Source organism: Rissa tridactyla, chromosome 4, assembly GCF_028500815.1.
Source record: "Rissa tridactyla isolate bRisTri1 chromosome 4, bRisTri1.patW.cur.20221130, whole genome shotgun sequence".
Classification (NCBI taxonomy): domain Eukaryota; kingdom Metazoa; phylum Chordata; class Aves; order Charadriiformes; family Laridae; genus Rissa; species Rissa tridactyla.
Window position 1 is genome coordinate 73,745,365 of NC_071469.1, and position 14,733 is coordinate 73,760,097.

The 14,733-nt window shown below is 50.0% G+C and overlaps 1 protein-coding gene and 1 long non-coding RNA gene across 7 annotated transcripts in view; one reads left to right on the plus strand and one right to left on the minus strand.

Moving 5' to 3' along the window:
• The window catches only part of LOC128909367 (uncharacterized), a 199,762-nt gene that overhangs the window by 59,591 nt on the left and 125,438 nt on the right, over positions 1-14,733 (plus strand). The gene's annotated exons all lie outside the window — the stretch shown is intronic.
• Positions 1-14,733, minus strand: part of CFDP1 (craniofacial development protein 1) — a 74,694-nt gene that overhangs the window by 46,786 nt on the left and 13,175 nt on the right. For 3 of the 6 annotated variants that reach the window (XM_054200954.1, XM_054200951.1, XM_054200955.1), the window contains exon 5: positions 6,089-6,193. In XM_054200954.1, the coding sequence (XP_054056929.1) occupies positions 6,089-6,193 (105 nt within the window). The other 3 variants (XM_054200952.1, XM_054200956.1, XM_054200950.1) reach the window with 3 other exon arrangements.

Sequence of the window (14,733 nt, forward strand, 5' to 3'; positions counted from 1 at the left end):
CTGAGATTCCATTCTGCTGAACCTCCAACGAGACTAGAAAAAGAAACAGCTGATCCCAGTTAGTCCGGCCTGGGGATCCAGCTTAGCCACATCAAGACAGAGGACTGAAGCAAGGCACGGAGCCATACGAGCACTGCTAAACTTCTTTCCAATAAGATGCCACTGCCCCAAGCAAAAGCAACCACACGCTTGCTAGCATGGCCGCAGGAAAGAGCGGAACGAAGCTAAAAAATCTCATTCATTTCTATTGCAACATAGAGGCTGGGGTAGAAGGCGTTGACTCATTTAGCCTGAGAACAAGAAAGGATTGCTCCTAAGAGACTAGTTTAAAAGAAGGATGTTTAGTGCACGTTCTGCTTTGAGTCTGGGAGAGTGGGTACGGAACTTCCCACACTCAGAGCTCTCTTTCTTATCGGAAAAGGCCTAACATAAGCTCAAGAGCAAGAAGCGTTCAGAGAACGGGCAAAGACTTACTTTGCTTCTCAGCAGGGCTGCAAAGCCCACACCGGTGCCCTTGCTGCCACCAAACCTGCGCCAGCCGGAGATGGGCATCCTCTGCGCTGCAGGCTCTGATCTCGTGTGATGCTGGAAGCCTTGGTCCATGCTGACTTCAGGAGGGGAGGCAGATGTACGGAGGATAAGGTTGTTTGGAATGCTTTACAATCAGCATCTTATTTACTACGGCTGATGGAAACCCTTCTCTTCAATACTGAACCAACCATCATTTTTCCTAGTGACAAACCACCCCCTTCCCCGCGCTTACAAACACCTTTCCACACTGATCCCCGCCGGGTAATTAATTTCAGTCCACCTAGCAAATAAACCCAAGATACTCCAAAAAATCACCCAGCCTCATTACCGCGTGGATTCAAGGAGTGGATACGCATAAGCCAGTAGACAGACACTAACAATGAATAACTAAAACAAAAATAAAACCAACAAAGGATCTAAGACCTGAAGAGAAATTACATGCTTGGAACAGCCACCACCACGTTTAATCTTTCACAACCAAGGTGTACGAATAGGAAAGAAGTAAAACTAGCTCTAGGGCACACGGCTGTTGCCCCTGGCTGGTTCATCTTGTGCACAGAAAAACATGTCGTGTACTACTCGCCCCCAGAGGTTTGGCTGTGGTGCCAGGGGCCGCATCTCTCCGCCTGGGAGAACAGCACTCTCTGGAGCGCAGGAAGGGAAGCGCAAGAGAAAGCTGAGGAGCCCTGAAATCACTAACAAGAACAGAGCTATTCAATTGCTTGAGTGACTCCTGAAAAAAACCTCACCTCCAGCCCCCTCAAAGGTCTTGGTTACTTGATTTGCATCCTCGTTGAGCCCATGCAAGCAAGATGTGCAAGAGTTTTAGCTAAATAACCGCTCGCAGTTCATGCTGAGCTCAAACTGGACTGTAAATTCCTGCCTTCTGAAGGAAAAAAGCCCATGGGCTTGCTGTGAAATGAAATTGCTCCCTAGAGGCATGCGAGTGCCGCAGCTCTTGCTCTAGATCATCTGAGGTTTAAAGAAGCTGAGAGCTTGTGCCCATTTCACCAGCGTCCACTTAAGATCTCAAGTAACCGGTGTTGGTCATGACAGCAAAGGGATCCAGTTAGCTCCAGCCAACTCCCGCAGAACGAGCACCTTTCACAAGAGAAAAGCTTTGGATGCAAAGCAGCTCCTAGGCCTGAGGGGAAGGTTAGCTTCGAAATCGCAGTAACGGGTCAGGAGGCTGCAAACAGGCTGAAGGTTCTCCCACCATCCATAGCCTCCCACCATTCCTCCTCCTGCACGTTGAAGGCTGGAGAGAAGCCATGGACAGATGCCTTCGGGCTGGAGTCCCTCTACTCCAACGCCAGCATGCAGCAGAATAAATGACTTCTAAAAACAAAGCCCTGAAGCTTTTCACACCATGTAATGGTCAGTCCACACGAGCTGCTCTACGAGGGGAGGAAAGCAGCCATGATGAACAGGCTAGATTTCATCTTGCTTGCTTTGTTTAGGGCATGTATGTGTCTCTGGGTCGGAGCTTTCTCGCAGTGCCTCATCCTGCTGGGTCTTGCACTGAGGTCCAAACCCTCACGGACCAAACTCAGCCCCGGGGTCGGCAAGCACCGCAGCTCCTGAGCTCCGTGGGAGCGGTGCCCACTTGCTTCAAAGGCAGATTTTACCCTGTGTTTATACCAGCCTACGAGGCATGAAAAGGCCTAGGAGGTCACACATCCACCGCTGCAATTTCAGGCAGGATCAAACAGAAAAGCAACAGCTGGGCTGAGTGAGCAAGTCCAGGTTTAATTACAAATGGTTTTGGTAATAAGCAAAGGCAAGAACAAAGCCAGTGAAAAACCTCCCTTTTTCTTCCTGGCTCCTGTTCAGGCCGTGTAGAAACAGCTGCCTAGAGGAGAATCTCAAAAAAGATCCACCAACTATGTGGGTTTTTTGAGTTTTCAGGACTGCCACAGAAACACTTTGACAAGCAGCGGGGACCGACGGGCGGATGGGAGCCGCTCACGCCGAAGAGCATGGGTCTGTGTAGGTATTTCCCAGCCTGTAGCTCAACCCCCCCCAAGCCCCGGCCGCTGCGTCTCAAGGCACACGTGCACGAGTACACGCACACAGTCATTCTGCAGTAAGCTGCGCGGAGGATTTCATTTGCTTTAACATCCTCTGAATATGAAATGGTGTTGCAAAATAGGATTACTAGCGCAGAGGATGATGGAGCCAGCTCGTGGGTCCCCGCCTGGCCCGGGGGGAGAGGGCAGCAAGCAGCAATAAGAGCTCTGGGGATGCCCACAGAGCTGACTGACCCCTCCATTAGGTCACGTACTTACAGCCAGGAGCTGCTCTTGCTGCCCCCAAAAGGCCCAGGAGGGGTGGTAAGGATGGGAAACAGGCCCTAAAACACATAGGCAGGTGAGAAGGTATAGCAGGGTGGGTGGAAGGCTTTTTTTGAATACCGGGAGCCTTCCACCCGGTTTTTGTGATAGCAAATTAGAAGGGATCGGTGGATCCCCTCATCACATCCGAGACCTCTGACAGCATCCGTGAGAGCCTAGCACAACCTAAGAGCACTACGGAAACATTGCTGGAAGAGAGAACCAGCCCCAAACCCCTCCAACCAACCGATACCCACTGCTGACAGACCGCTGCCTAGCTGGGCGTCACGGGAGGACACGGTGGGAATAATGGGAAGGCTGGGAAACCATCACATCCCTGGGAACCAAGGGCTTCTGACCTTTCTAGCAAACCCTGCTGAGAGAACTGGGTGGGTTGTTTTGTACTCATGGCTTTAATTACAGCCAAGTGTTTAAGTTATTCTCCAACCACCCCCATGTCCCTCACAAGCACAAATCTAGCTTTTTATAGCACATCCGGTATGGATGTTAAACACATTCAGGAAATGCACTTTCAGCCCCAAACATCCCTTCCCCTGGACCAGTTAGGCTGCAAGGGTTCGTAACGTGGAGATGGGGAACCGGATGTTTGGTTTTGTGACCGCTGCTTTCCTGGATTACTTCTGTCTGTTTAGAGAAGGGAAATTAAATAAATGCAGGGTAGGCTGGCTGCATCCAGAAATAATGCGAGCTGCTTGCAAGGTGAAGAAAGAAAAGCCAGATGGAGAGGCCACTCTTAGCTGCTTGAATTCCCTACACACAGGGCAAGGCTTTTTTTTTTTTTTTTTTTTTTTAAAAATAGCTGACAAAGCTCCTGGGGGCTAACAATGGCTCACAGCCCAGCGGGTGTCCACAGGCACATCTACATCTAGGATCCCAAAGCACATGTTTTTTCGGTGCCTTCCAGTGATACCGACCCAGAGCAGGGCTCTCCTCTAACGCACAAGGGAGAAACGCACCCTCTCCTGTAAAACTTTAAGTAGCCAAAGGGCACCAGCAAAGAACCATCAGGCTATGCAGGGCTCCGTCGGTCCCCAGGTGCTGCTCTGGCACGTCACCGAGGCTTGTGGCTCTCTGCTCCAGGGGAGCAGGGCTTGGACAATAGCTTGGCTCCAAGTCTAAAACCTGACCTTTGTAATTTTCTTAACATAAGGGACTCGCCTCTGGCTTGAAGGAACACTGCAAGCCTGCTAGTAATTTTCTCACCTGAAAATACCCTGGCTGACTTCCCAGCTGGAAGCACCCTCCTAAGCCCAAAGGCAATCTCAGGGATCAGTCTCAGATGCTGTCCCAAGGTAGAAGACTCCCTGGAGCGCTCGCAGACCAGGGGGCACATGCTGGCCAGGCTGCCCCAGACAGTCTCCTGGTAAACTCTCAAGAGCGCTGGGCAGCTCCATACGTGGATCAAAATACCGCTGCCGCCGTATCACTGCACAAACCCAGGATATTCTGCAGCAGGTTGCGAAAGGGAAGGCACACGGGGCCGCACTGCATCAGCGTTTGCTGCTCTGAAAGAAGGCAAGCCATACAAGCCCAGGCTATTTTTCCCCTCCCTTCCCCACAGCCAGGCCATCTCGTTTTCTGGGCAAGCAACTGCCAGTAGGACATCACACATCAGCAAGCTGAAGGATGACCTAATTAAGCTGCTTCCAAAATAATTGCACCGGAGGAAAGTTAAAGGAGTCCTTGAACTCATTATTTCTTATATTGATTTTTATTCCATTTTTTCCACATTTGATGCGGATCCTTCACTTCAAGTGTCTGCAGCGTTAACTCAAACTGGGCTCCGGCTATTTCTCCTGAGCAAGCAGAGCTCCAGCACAAGCAGCCATCACCTCGGTAATGACTAGGCTGTGCAGGCACACCGGCCACCCACCTCCTCCCCCGGGCCAGTTGATAGAGGAGGAAACACAGATGCCAGCAGAGCAGGAAGGTGAGCAGCCCGTGGGGCTCCCCCAGTGAGCCACCAAACCTGCCTGCACTCAGAGCAGCAGCGTGTTTGCTGGGGGAACTGGAAGGCAGGTTTGAAGACACAAGACCACCAGCAGTCCACATGACGAGGAGCTTCCCTAACTTCAGCTGCCACCCGAACCACCTCTGTGGCTGCCCAAGTTGAAGACAGGATGCCAGTCCGACTCAAGGCAAGTTCTTCCAGCAGAAAACCCCATACACAACACTTGGGTTACAATTAATGACCTCTGCAGGGACGAACCCTTGTGCGGCGTGAACAACAGCAACAAGACTACGCTCATCTATGCATTCATTCATCTCAGGGAACGGCAGCTGTCAAGAGTCACACACACGCATACTGTGCTTTCACTACCCTGAGCTAACTACAAGCTCTGCAACACTTAGCTGGAAAAAAAATGAGTGACAATTCAGCTGCAGCAACTGAATAACAGCCTATCTCGGGGAAAGGCAGCCTCAACTCACACTGGAGAATCGCTCTTCAGCAGATGGGAAGGACAATGTATTTATTTGATGGGTCTCGTTTCTATGTGACCAAATCGTACGCAGCTTATGTCTTCCAAATATAAATGCAAATGACTGACTTAAATAAAAATCATTGTTGGAACACAGAAGCATCTCCTCTGTTCCGGAGGAGCGGGTGATCTCCCAAGCTCATCAGGAGCCGCAGAGTGGCATGTCAGATGCACAGGGGACCTGACCTCTTTGCACCTTTGACAAACATTATGATAATCTCAGAATTAGGTGTTAGAGCTTGAATGGAAAGTGACAAATCCACATCGAATTCATATTAGAAGACATCAAAGAGGCAAAAGCATCTCTCATTCAAATGCTCCCCCAAAGAAGCCAGAGCCCAGCCTGTCGTGGCTTTTTATGGTCCAGAGAAGCACCTTTCAAAGGGACTGCAGGCAGTCTCAGGCATGTTCCTTGGCTACCTGCAGTTTCATCAGGCCGCTCAAGACATTCAAAACAGTATTTCCTCACTAGGATGAATGATTTACGAGGATTGAGAAATTCGAGCCTGAACATATGAAGTGAGTCACTGGGACCCATGGGTTGCTTCTCCCGCTTCCGCCCCGCCCCCCACATTAACACACCTTCCAGGCCTAGTCTTGCTCCCGCTGAAATCCTGCAGAAAACAAACACCCATTAGCTTAAATACCACAGAGCCTATGTAGACTTGAGCGCTGTCTTTCTCACTAAGGGTCCATACCTGCGTAAAGAAACCACATACTCACCCAGAGACTGTCGGAAAAGCAGCTGGAGCTGCTGCCTGCCATTTCTCTTGCTGCTTCAGAAAAGATTTAGCTTCTTTTGAGGTTGAGTCCACTTCTTTAGTCACTCTGGTGGAGGAAAAAAGATAAACCAGAGGGTAAGGAAGAGCCATACTCACAACAGCAAAACCAAAGATCCAGCAAGGAAATGCAGAAAACAGGTAGAGGAGTTCCCCACACCACCTGCCCAGGGACCACCTCCATCAGCTGCAAGCTCAAGAACATGCATCTTGTTAAGATTTCATTCCAGTGACAAACCCTCTATATTCATGGCAGAAAAAAGGAAAAGAGTAGCTAATTAGAGCTGGGGGAGGAGGGTTGTTTTTTTTCTTTTTCTTCAAACGAACAGGAATGCTTATTCATTCAAACAGGCCTGTCTCACTAGCAGCTACTGAATGCTCTGCTCGGGTCACTGGGGGCAATTCCAGGCTCTTAATTGGGCTCTTGATTTCCTCATTTGTTGGTCAGTGAGGCAGCTCTTCTGCCACAGCTGTTCTGCCGCCCACGTCTCACAGCCCACGGCACCCGGGCTTGGCAACATCTGCAACCCAAACCAGAGCACGGAAAGTGGCTGAGGGGACGGGGAATGGGAGAGAAGGCTCTGACGAGGCAGAACGCAGAGATTTGCTCTCATTTTCGTGTTAATTTTTGTTTGAGGCCCCGAGGGCGCAAAATATTGAACTTCAAAAAAATTATAAGTCAATACGGCATCTACAGCAGGGAACGAATTACAAACATGAGAAAGAATCTCTAGAAAACCACTCAATAATTAATTGTTAGAAAGCCCCAGCTACTTTAGCCCCCTCATTTACAATGACCTGCCTCCAGCAACACGCTTTTCACACTCTCAGTAGCTCTTAATGAGGTTGCGCCGCTTTGCCAAGCTAACAATTTTGCTCCCTTGGAGCACAAGGCTGTGAGCATCCCTGGGGCCCTGCAGCTCCGTGGGCTCTGGGTGCATCTGCTGCTGGCAAGGGTGGGTCAGACTCGTCCCTGGTGTAGAGCATGTGCCGACGAGAGGCTGAAAACCTCATTGCTCAGAGAATCTGCCCCGGTTACAAATCAGGCTAATCACTGTTTGCCTCCTGCCCACCCACTTCCGTGTGGAAACTGGGTGATGGACGCAGAGAAAGCCAAGGACCTGCAAACCTCGCTGGGTTACTGCTGGGTTGGCAGCGAGGAAAGTGCTGTGGAGTTATTTGCGAAGCCTGGAGGCACTGATGCCCCTAAATCCCACTTGCACGCAACTAGTGCACACGCGTCCCCGTCCTGAGAGTGAATCAGCGTCTGAAGAAGCTGTTAGGGAAGGGAAACTGTTCTTCCTCAATCGCCCCAGACTGCAAACACAGTGGAAAAGGCACGTTCAGAAATAAGAATACATTCTTGTGCTGTACACCTCCTGCTCAGCCTTGTTCTGCCAGTGCAGGAGGAGATTAACCCTGTTTCCCCCTCCCTGCACTGTCACATGCCTTTCAAACCAGCAGCAGTCATGTGGATAGACAAATCCCACGTTATGAATATTTAGAAGTGTTTGCTGATCAGATTGGAAAGGGGTGGGGTGGGAAAAAGCAGTTCAGGAAGGAACAAAAGCCTGGGTACAGCATCGTCACAAGTTAGGACGCCCCAAACACACCACCCAGTCACAGCCCTCAGCAAGGACAGTCACGCCAGGCAGCAGTCATACCCCGAAGGTTACTCTACGTCCACCAATTTCCTTCGGCAGAATAAACTCAGTATCTTCATGCAGCAATTAGGCAGAACTCCCCACAGAGCCCCCCCAGCCACCAGTGCCGGGTTCGGATTAAAAATAAATAGGCTGGGGGATTGTATTAAGCGCAGCATCCAAGGGGCTGGCTCCGTCCCCTGCCCAGCTGGGGAGCAGCACCGTTTCACATGTACTCTGCAGCGTGGGCTCCCGGCACGGTCCCCCTCCTCTTGTCACCCCCCTGCCCTCTTGTACCATCAGGGCCCACCCCCGGCGTGCAGGAAGCGCAGGAGCCGCCGTGAGAAACAGCAGGCTGAGCCCAAGCACACAGGAATTTCAGAGGCGTAGCGTAGTAACTACATGGCCTGGAAATAAAACCCTCTACGCTAGCCTTGATGCAGCCATGGGACCTGCTCCTGAGCTAGGTCTCAGCAGGTTTCTGGGACTTGAAGAGTAAAGGACCAAGAGGAGGCAGGGAAAGGAAGCTGAGGTCACAGAAAGCACGCCTCGCCGTTAACTGCGCTTTTGGGCTAAGAGATGGCAGCCCAGCTCAGCTCTCACAAACTAACAGGAATCCGGCAATTAAATAGCTTAGAGGATTTGGACACACACAACGGGGAGCAGGTCTTCAAAGCCTGTGGCAGAGCTAGGATCTAAATGTCGGGCCCCTTGGTCTTGACCTCAGGAGTACCTTCAGTCTTCTCTAAGCCAGAGACAAAACTGACTGACATCCGTCCCACCAGTTGAGGTAAAAGGCAGGCATGAAGCTAAGATGCACACGAAAAACTTGCCAACCTGCAAGAGTAACCTACAGAGTCAGCACGCCGTTGGTTGGAGCAGCTCTTCAAGCCGCAGCTCTACAAGCCACAGCTCTCGGAGCAGGAAGATGGTCAAAGCCAGAAAGGGTGAGAAAGGAGGATCCTCCACCTGCTGAGGCCCCTCAACATGATGCGCAGGGAGGGTCTGGCATGGCCCTTTGATGACAGACACTTACGCAGCAAAGAAATCACTTTACTATCCAAGGGCACGAGACGGGTTGCTACTGAGGGATTACTCAGGCTTCGATACTTGCTTCCTCTGCGGTTGGGCACAGAATAGAACACTTTGCTCAATTTTTTTCTCCCCCTCTGGCCCGCCAGCAGCTGCTCTAGCATGTATTTTTGAAATTGTCCGCTGTAGAAACTCAGATGCAAAGCTGCGGGCAACCTGTTCCACCAGGACTGCCCAGCTGGGAACAGAGGAATGCGTCAGAAATGTAATTAAAAGTGACCTTTCAAGGCGATTCCATCACAAGACCCACTGATTGCCTCATAAACTGAAACAAAAGCAGCTCTGAGGCAGGCTGCCGCTGGGCTGATGCCAGCAGCGGCTTCTGCACCACTCCACCAAGAATGACAAAAGAAAGAATATTAAAGGGCTTTACAAGGTATTAATTCAGGTTGTGCACATTTCAACCTTTCCCAGATCCCAGGCCAGGAAGGAAAAAAAAAAAAAAAAATCCTCCGGTCTGCATTATTATGGGAGACAATAACTCTCCATGTAGAAACCAAAACACTTCTTGTTCTCCATGGGGAGAAATGGGAGCCATTAATCCAGCTGGAAGAAATCACAGTCATTACTAAGGAAAATTACAAGACCTTTCACTTTTAAATACTTGATAAATAACTATTTGCCTGACTGTTTACTGGGATGCTATTCACACATTGTAATCCAGGAATAAACATGAAAATAAGTATATTGTCAGCAGTAAAACAAGTAGCTAGTGTCTCGCCCACTTGCAGACCCTGTAATCACACACAAAACCACTCGCTCTCATCACTTTCCCGTAAAGATTTCATTATACTGCTATGCTATTAAATTGTATAATAAGACTTTCAAAACGCAGAACAGTTATTAATTTTTTGAACCGTGCTGGAGCCTGGTAGCACAGATGATGCTACTGTACAAGGTGCAACTGTGAAATAGAAAGGTCTTCTATATTTAAAAGTTATTATAAGGCAAATACACTAGAAACTAGATCACTAAGTGCCTCTAATACTTACAGGTGTCCTCCTTAGGACCCTTCATCTCTGAACCAAGATCAAAGTGGTACCCAAGCATTTACCCACCTCGCCTGCTGTTTTCACGGAATCACGGAATCTTCAGAGTTGGAAGGGACCTCTAGAGATCATCTAGTCCAACTCCCCTGCTAGAGCAGGATTGCCTAAAGCACATCCCTCAGGGCTGCATCCAGGCGGGTCTTGAAAATCTCCAGAGAAGGGGACTCCACAACCTGCCTGGGCAGCCTGTTCCAGTGCTCTGTCACCCTCACCGTAAAGAAGTTTTTCCGTGTATTTGAACGGAACTTCCTATGTTCTAGCTTGTGCCCATTGCCCCTTGTCCTGTCGCTGGGAACCAGTGAAAAGAGCCTGGCTCCGTCCTCCTTAAACCCACCCTTTAGATACTTGTAAACATTAATCAGGTCCCCCCTCAACCTTCTCTTCTCCAGGCTAAAGAGTCCCAGCTCTCTCAGCCTTTCCTCATAAGGGAGGTGCTCCAGTCCCATAATCATCTTGGCTGCCCTTCGCTGGACTCGCTCCAGTAGTTCCCTGTCCCTCTTGAACTGGGGAGCCCAAAACTGGACACAGTACTCCAGTTGTGGCCTCACCAGTGCAGAGTAGAGGGGGAGAATGACCTCCCTCGACCTACTGGCCACAGTCTTCCCTATGCAGCCCAGGATGCCATTGGCCTTCTTGGCGACAAGGGCACACTGCTGGCTCATGGATAATTTGCTGTCTACTAGGACCCCCAGGTCCTTCTCCTCAGAGCTGCTTCCCAGCATGTCCGCCCCTAACCTATACTGGTGCTTGGCATTCTTCCATTTTGGTGCCCAGCTGCGAGTACATCACTTCCATCTTCCACTGAAGAACTTCTCACCCTTCCCTTTACATTTACCAACTGCAGCCCGTGTGCAGGGAAGAGGCCCCAGTTAGGTACACTGGGTACCAAGCCACAGGAAGACAACCCGCGTGCTGTCATGGGCTGTCCCAGAAGCTGTTCCACCAACTTACAGTACTGAACTGCAGCATCCTAATTTAAGAACAAGGGTTTGATCTGCTCCCAGCAGTCCCCTCAGCCACATACGCAGCTAGAAGGAAGGAGGAATACAGGCTAAAACGAGCACCGCATTCACACAGCTCCAGCTAATCTGCGGGGCTTAAAACCGAATTGTCGTGCTTCGGTTCAGTGGCAGAGTAAGCCTGATATGCCAGTTTTTTCTCCTGTGTTCTGGTCTTTACACCAGGTGCAGAGTTCCTAGGTGGGAAGAGGAAGGGCCCAATCCATCACATCATCCCACTCCTGCTCCCTTGGCATAGCACATCACCCACACCCCGGGATTCACCCCAGCGCAAGGGTCAGGCGCCTCTGCTCTAGCACACTGAATCCAGTCCTGTTTGCAAGAAACAGAACCAGGGTGAGGGATGCCAAGGGCGCAGCGCGTCAGGGAAGTGCCCAGCTCAGCAGTGAGCAGCGAGGTGCCCTGCGAGCCCTTACGGAAGCTCATCAGCAGAGCCACATCCTTGCAAGGATGGGAAAAGGGTCTCGGAGGCAGGACAGGGGAAGCTGGGAAAGACAAACAGCCACATCAAGAAGGCTTGCAGGCTTCTGCCCATAGCCTACTGTGTAATAGCAACCTTATGTATCCCAAGTGCCAAAATCTTTCCAATTTACCCCCAGGTGGCTCAACACAACTGCACTCTCCTAACCAAAATGCCTGGTGCACATCCTGATGAGAAAACACGTGGTGATATTTGGGTATAAGGGGACTTGGAGCTGAGAAGATAGTTAAGATCCCTTATCTCAGCGGCACAAAGGTACCATCTCCCCTGACCTCCATGCTGAGAAAGGGAGAGCGAGAGTGGAATCTGAAAAAAGCCAGCTCTTCACCACTCGTACTCAGGACACATAGCCCTCACTTGGGAAACCTGCCCCAGTTTAGACCTGACACAATTATAAAACTTTCCACATGATCTTAATGTTGTTAGCTCTGGGGAATCACAGACCAAGGCGGGGGAAAATGAGGCTAATTACGCTTTTCCAATATTCCCCATCTGTGTCTAGCCTCATTAAGTAGTCCTCCAGCCTTCGGGAATGATCACTTGAGGAGCAAGCAATACTCATCTACTACAGGGGTCTGTAAAAAAAAAAAACAAATGCCTTCTGAGCCAAGAGGAGTATTTTGTCTGAATATTTTTTCGGTGGGCTCGTGCGCTTGAGCTGCCATGTTCTGGGTGCCTTCGACAGACAGATGCTGCAGCCTGCAAGATCCTGAAGCCGCAGGAGCGCACATGTTCAGCGCCTTCCAGCAGAGGATTAAGTCCTCACACAACTGAACCTCCAGGCCACATCTGCCGGCACACTGGGTACGCATTTATTTTATGCTGGATTACCTGGTGTAAAGCAAACAGAGCTAAAACTGACAGCTCCCCATCACTTTTCTAATTTCAAAAGCAAAAATATTAGTTTTCTCCCTTTCAGAGAAAAACCAACATTCCCCAAACCAGGTGGGAGAAGCTGTTCCCTGGGAAACTGAGCCTGTTCCCTGAAGCAACACAGACAAGACCAGGCTGGAGCGACTGATAATTTTGTGGGCTGTCTCTCTGCACAGAAGCTGCTGGCTGGTTTTTAAAAAGAAACAAATCTTATCAGAGGCTCTCCCGGAGGCAGGCGAGGGCCAAGCTGCCTGCCTGGTGGTGCTCCTCTCCAACCAGTCTTGCCCAAGCTGCATCGCAAACCAATTCGTCTGAAAACAAGCAGAGACGAATGGTATTTTAACATCAATAATGGATAAAAAGTACTTTTTGACATCCACGTCCTAACCTCATAAGCCTTGAGGGAAATGACCAATTTTCCATCATCTCCTGCATGGCAAAGACTCTGTGACAGATGTAAAGAAAACATAGGGACAATGCTGCCACCTAAGATGCTGATTAAGCTGTCGGGCCCCTCTGGGGCTTCTGCTTGCTACTTCCAAAAAAGGGTCTCTAAATCCCAAGGGGAGTAGCACTCCAGTGACCGAGCTCCCACTGGGGCTTGCAATAGGTAGAGCACATCAAACGCGGCTCCCTGGAGTCCCTGACCCACAGGGCTTCACCTCCCCGTTAACTGGAGCTTTATCCACCCCAGTTTAAAATATCTCCAAACATCGGGTCTCTGCTTGCTTCTTCAGATAACTGTTCCCTTGGCCAGCCCCAAAGCCCAACGAGCGCTTTGCATTTCAGTCTTTGAAGCATCCTGTCGTTTTTATTTGTACCTCCCAAAAGGATTAACTTCAAATTATGGAACGCACCCAGAAGCCGAGCAGCTCAGGTGAGCAGATGGTGTAAGTGCGACATTCCTCTGACCCTGTCAACCACGACTTGCAAGTATGCCCAAAGCAAGACAGACCCCTGCAGCCCCACAACTCCTGCAAAGCAGCGCAGCGTTCACGTTGCAGGACTCTTCTCCCGCCAAGGTAAGGAGTATTGTAGGTCTGAAGAGCCAGGGGTTCAAAATTCAGAACTTACAGCTATGAACACTGGACACGAAGGTTGCGCAGATCGCAACAGGAGCCAGCACACGCTACAAAGGAAAAGCATCCCCATGGGGAAAAGGCCAGGCTGAGCTTGACTCGGTTTGTAATGTGTTAATGAGATAGTAAGGCAGAGAACAGCTTTGCTTTCCCTTCGGGCTAACACAGAAACCCTCCTGCTTCAGAATCTCTTAGTTACAGAAAAAAAAATAATCCATTTCGCAAGCTGCACTTTCCGACAGGGGAAACCCCAGGCCCAAGGGCTGCAAAGCAAGCTCTGCCAGCATCTCACCAGACATCAAAAGCCCCTTTCTGAGCCTGGAGCTGTCAGGAATGAAGCAGCAGCTTGGAAGCAAGGGAAATATGGCAAGCAGCAAAACGCTGGGACTGGATCTGAGGCCCCTGCGACGAAGGCATGAACAGAGGGACAAAAGATCCCCTTAACGAATAGCAAAAGAGCCCCTGTGAGACCTGAATAGGTCACTAAGTGCCTTCAGTTTCCAGATTTTTAAAAGTCAGGAAGTTGTCTGAGAGCCAGGTACAGAAACAACGTCTCCTCCCTTACCTACTGGGGAAGGGTGGGGTTTTTTCTTAAATATTTCCACAGTAACTACACACAACACAGGCAGAAAACACTTGGAAGAACCTGAAGATGGGAGAACAGTCGGCCATGCTTCTCAAAGCTGATGGGGCACCCAGATATCACAGGTTTGAAAGCCCTAGAACTGCCCAAGCTAATCTGGAGGACAAGCCATCATTTTGGAGATGCTCTGAGACTCCTCCCACCTTAGGAGATCCCAGCTGAGCCTTCTTTTCCATCACACTGATTACCAGCCAAAACGCACAAATGAAGCCGGCACACACCAATTATTTCCTTAAAAGCATCAAAACCGTATTAGGAGCGTAAGATGCCTTTCAGGTGGGCAACTGCTCAGCCACTTTGGGATTTTCAAAAGCATGGTAAGATAAAGGAGGAAGCCAGGAGTCAGCACGTCGGTGAATGCCAGGTAACGCGCTGGACAAAGCTGGCACTACTGTGTAACACTTTGCAAGTCACAGCCCCTCTGCGCTTTAGTTTCCCCATCCAAGCAGAAGCCTCATCTGCACATCGACTAATGAAAATCCTCAATAGGATTTTCGTTAGGCCATTCCCCTTCTCAAAGCACGTTAAGCAGACCGTAACATGATTTACTTTAGAAGCAAGTGCTCTGGCTCAGAGTTCTGGCTAGGTTTCTCACACTGTTTACAAAGTTTTAATTTCTGCAGCTGCCTTTGAGGAAGGCAAATGCCTAACGAGTGAACCAGCACACAACACAGCTCCTGCTCGCACTTAATGACCTCATCTCTGGGCCA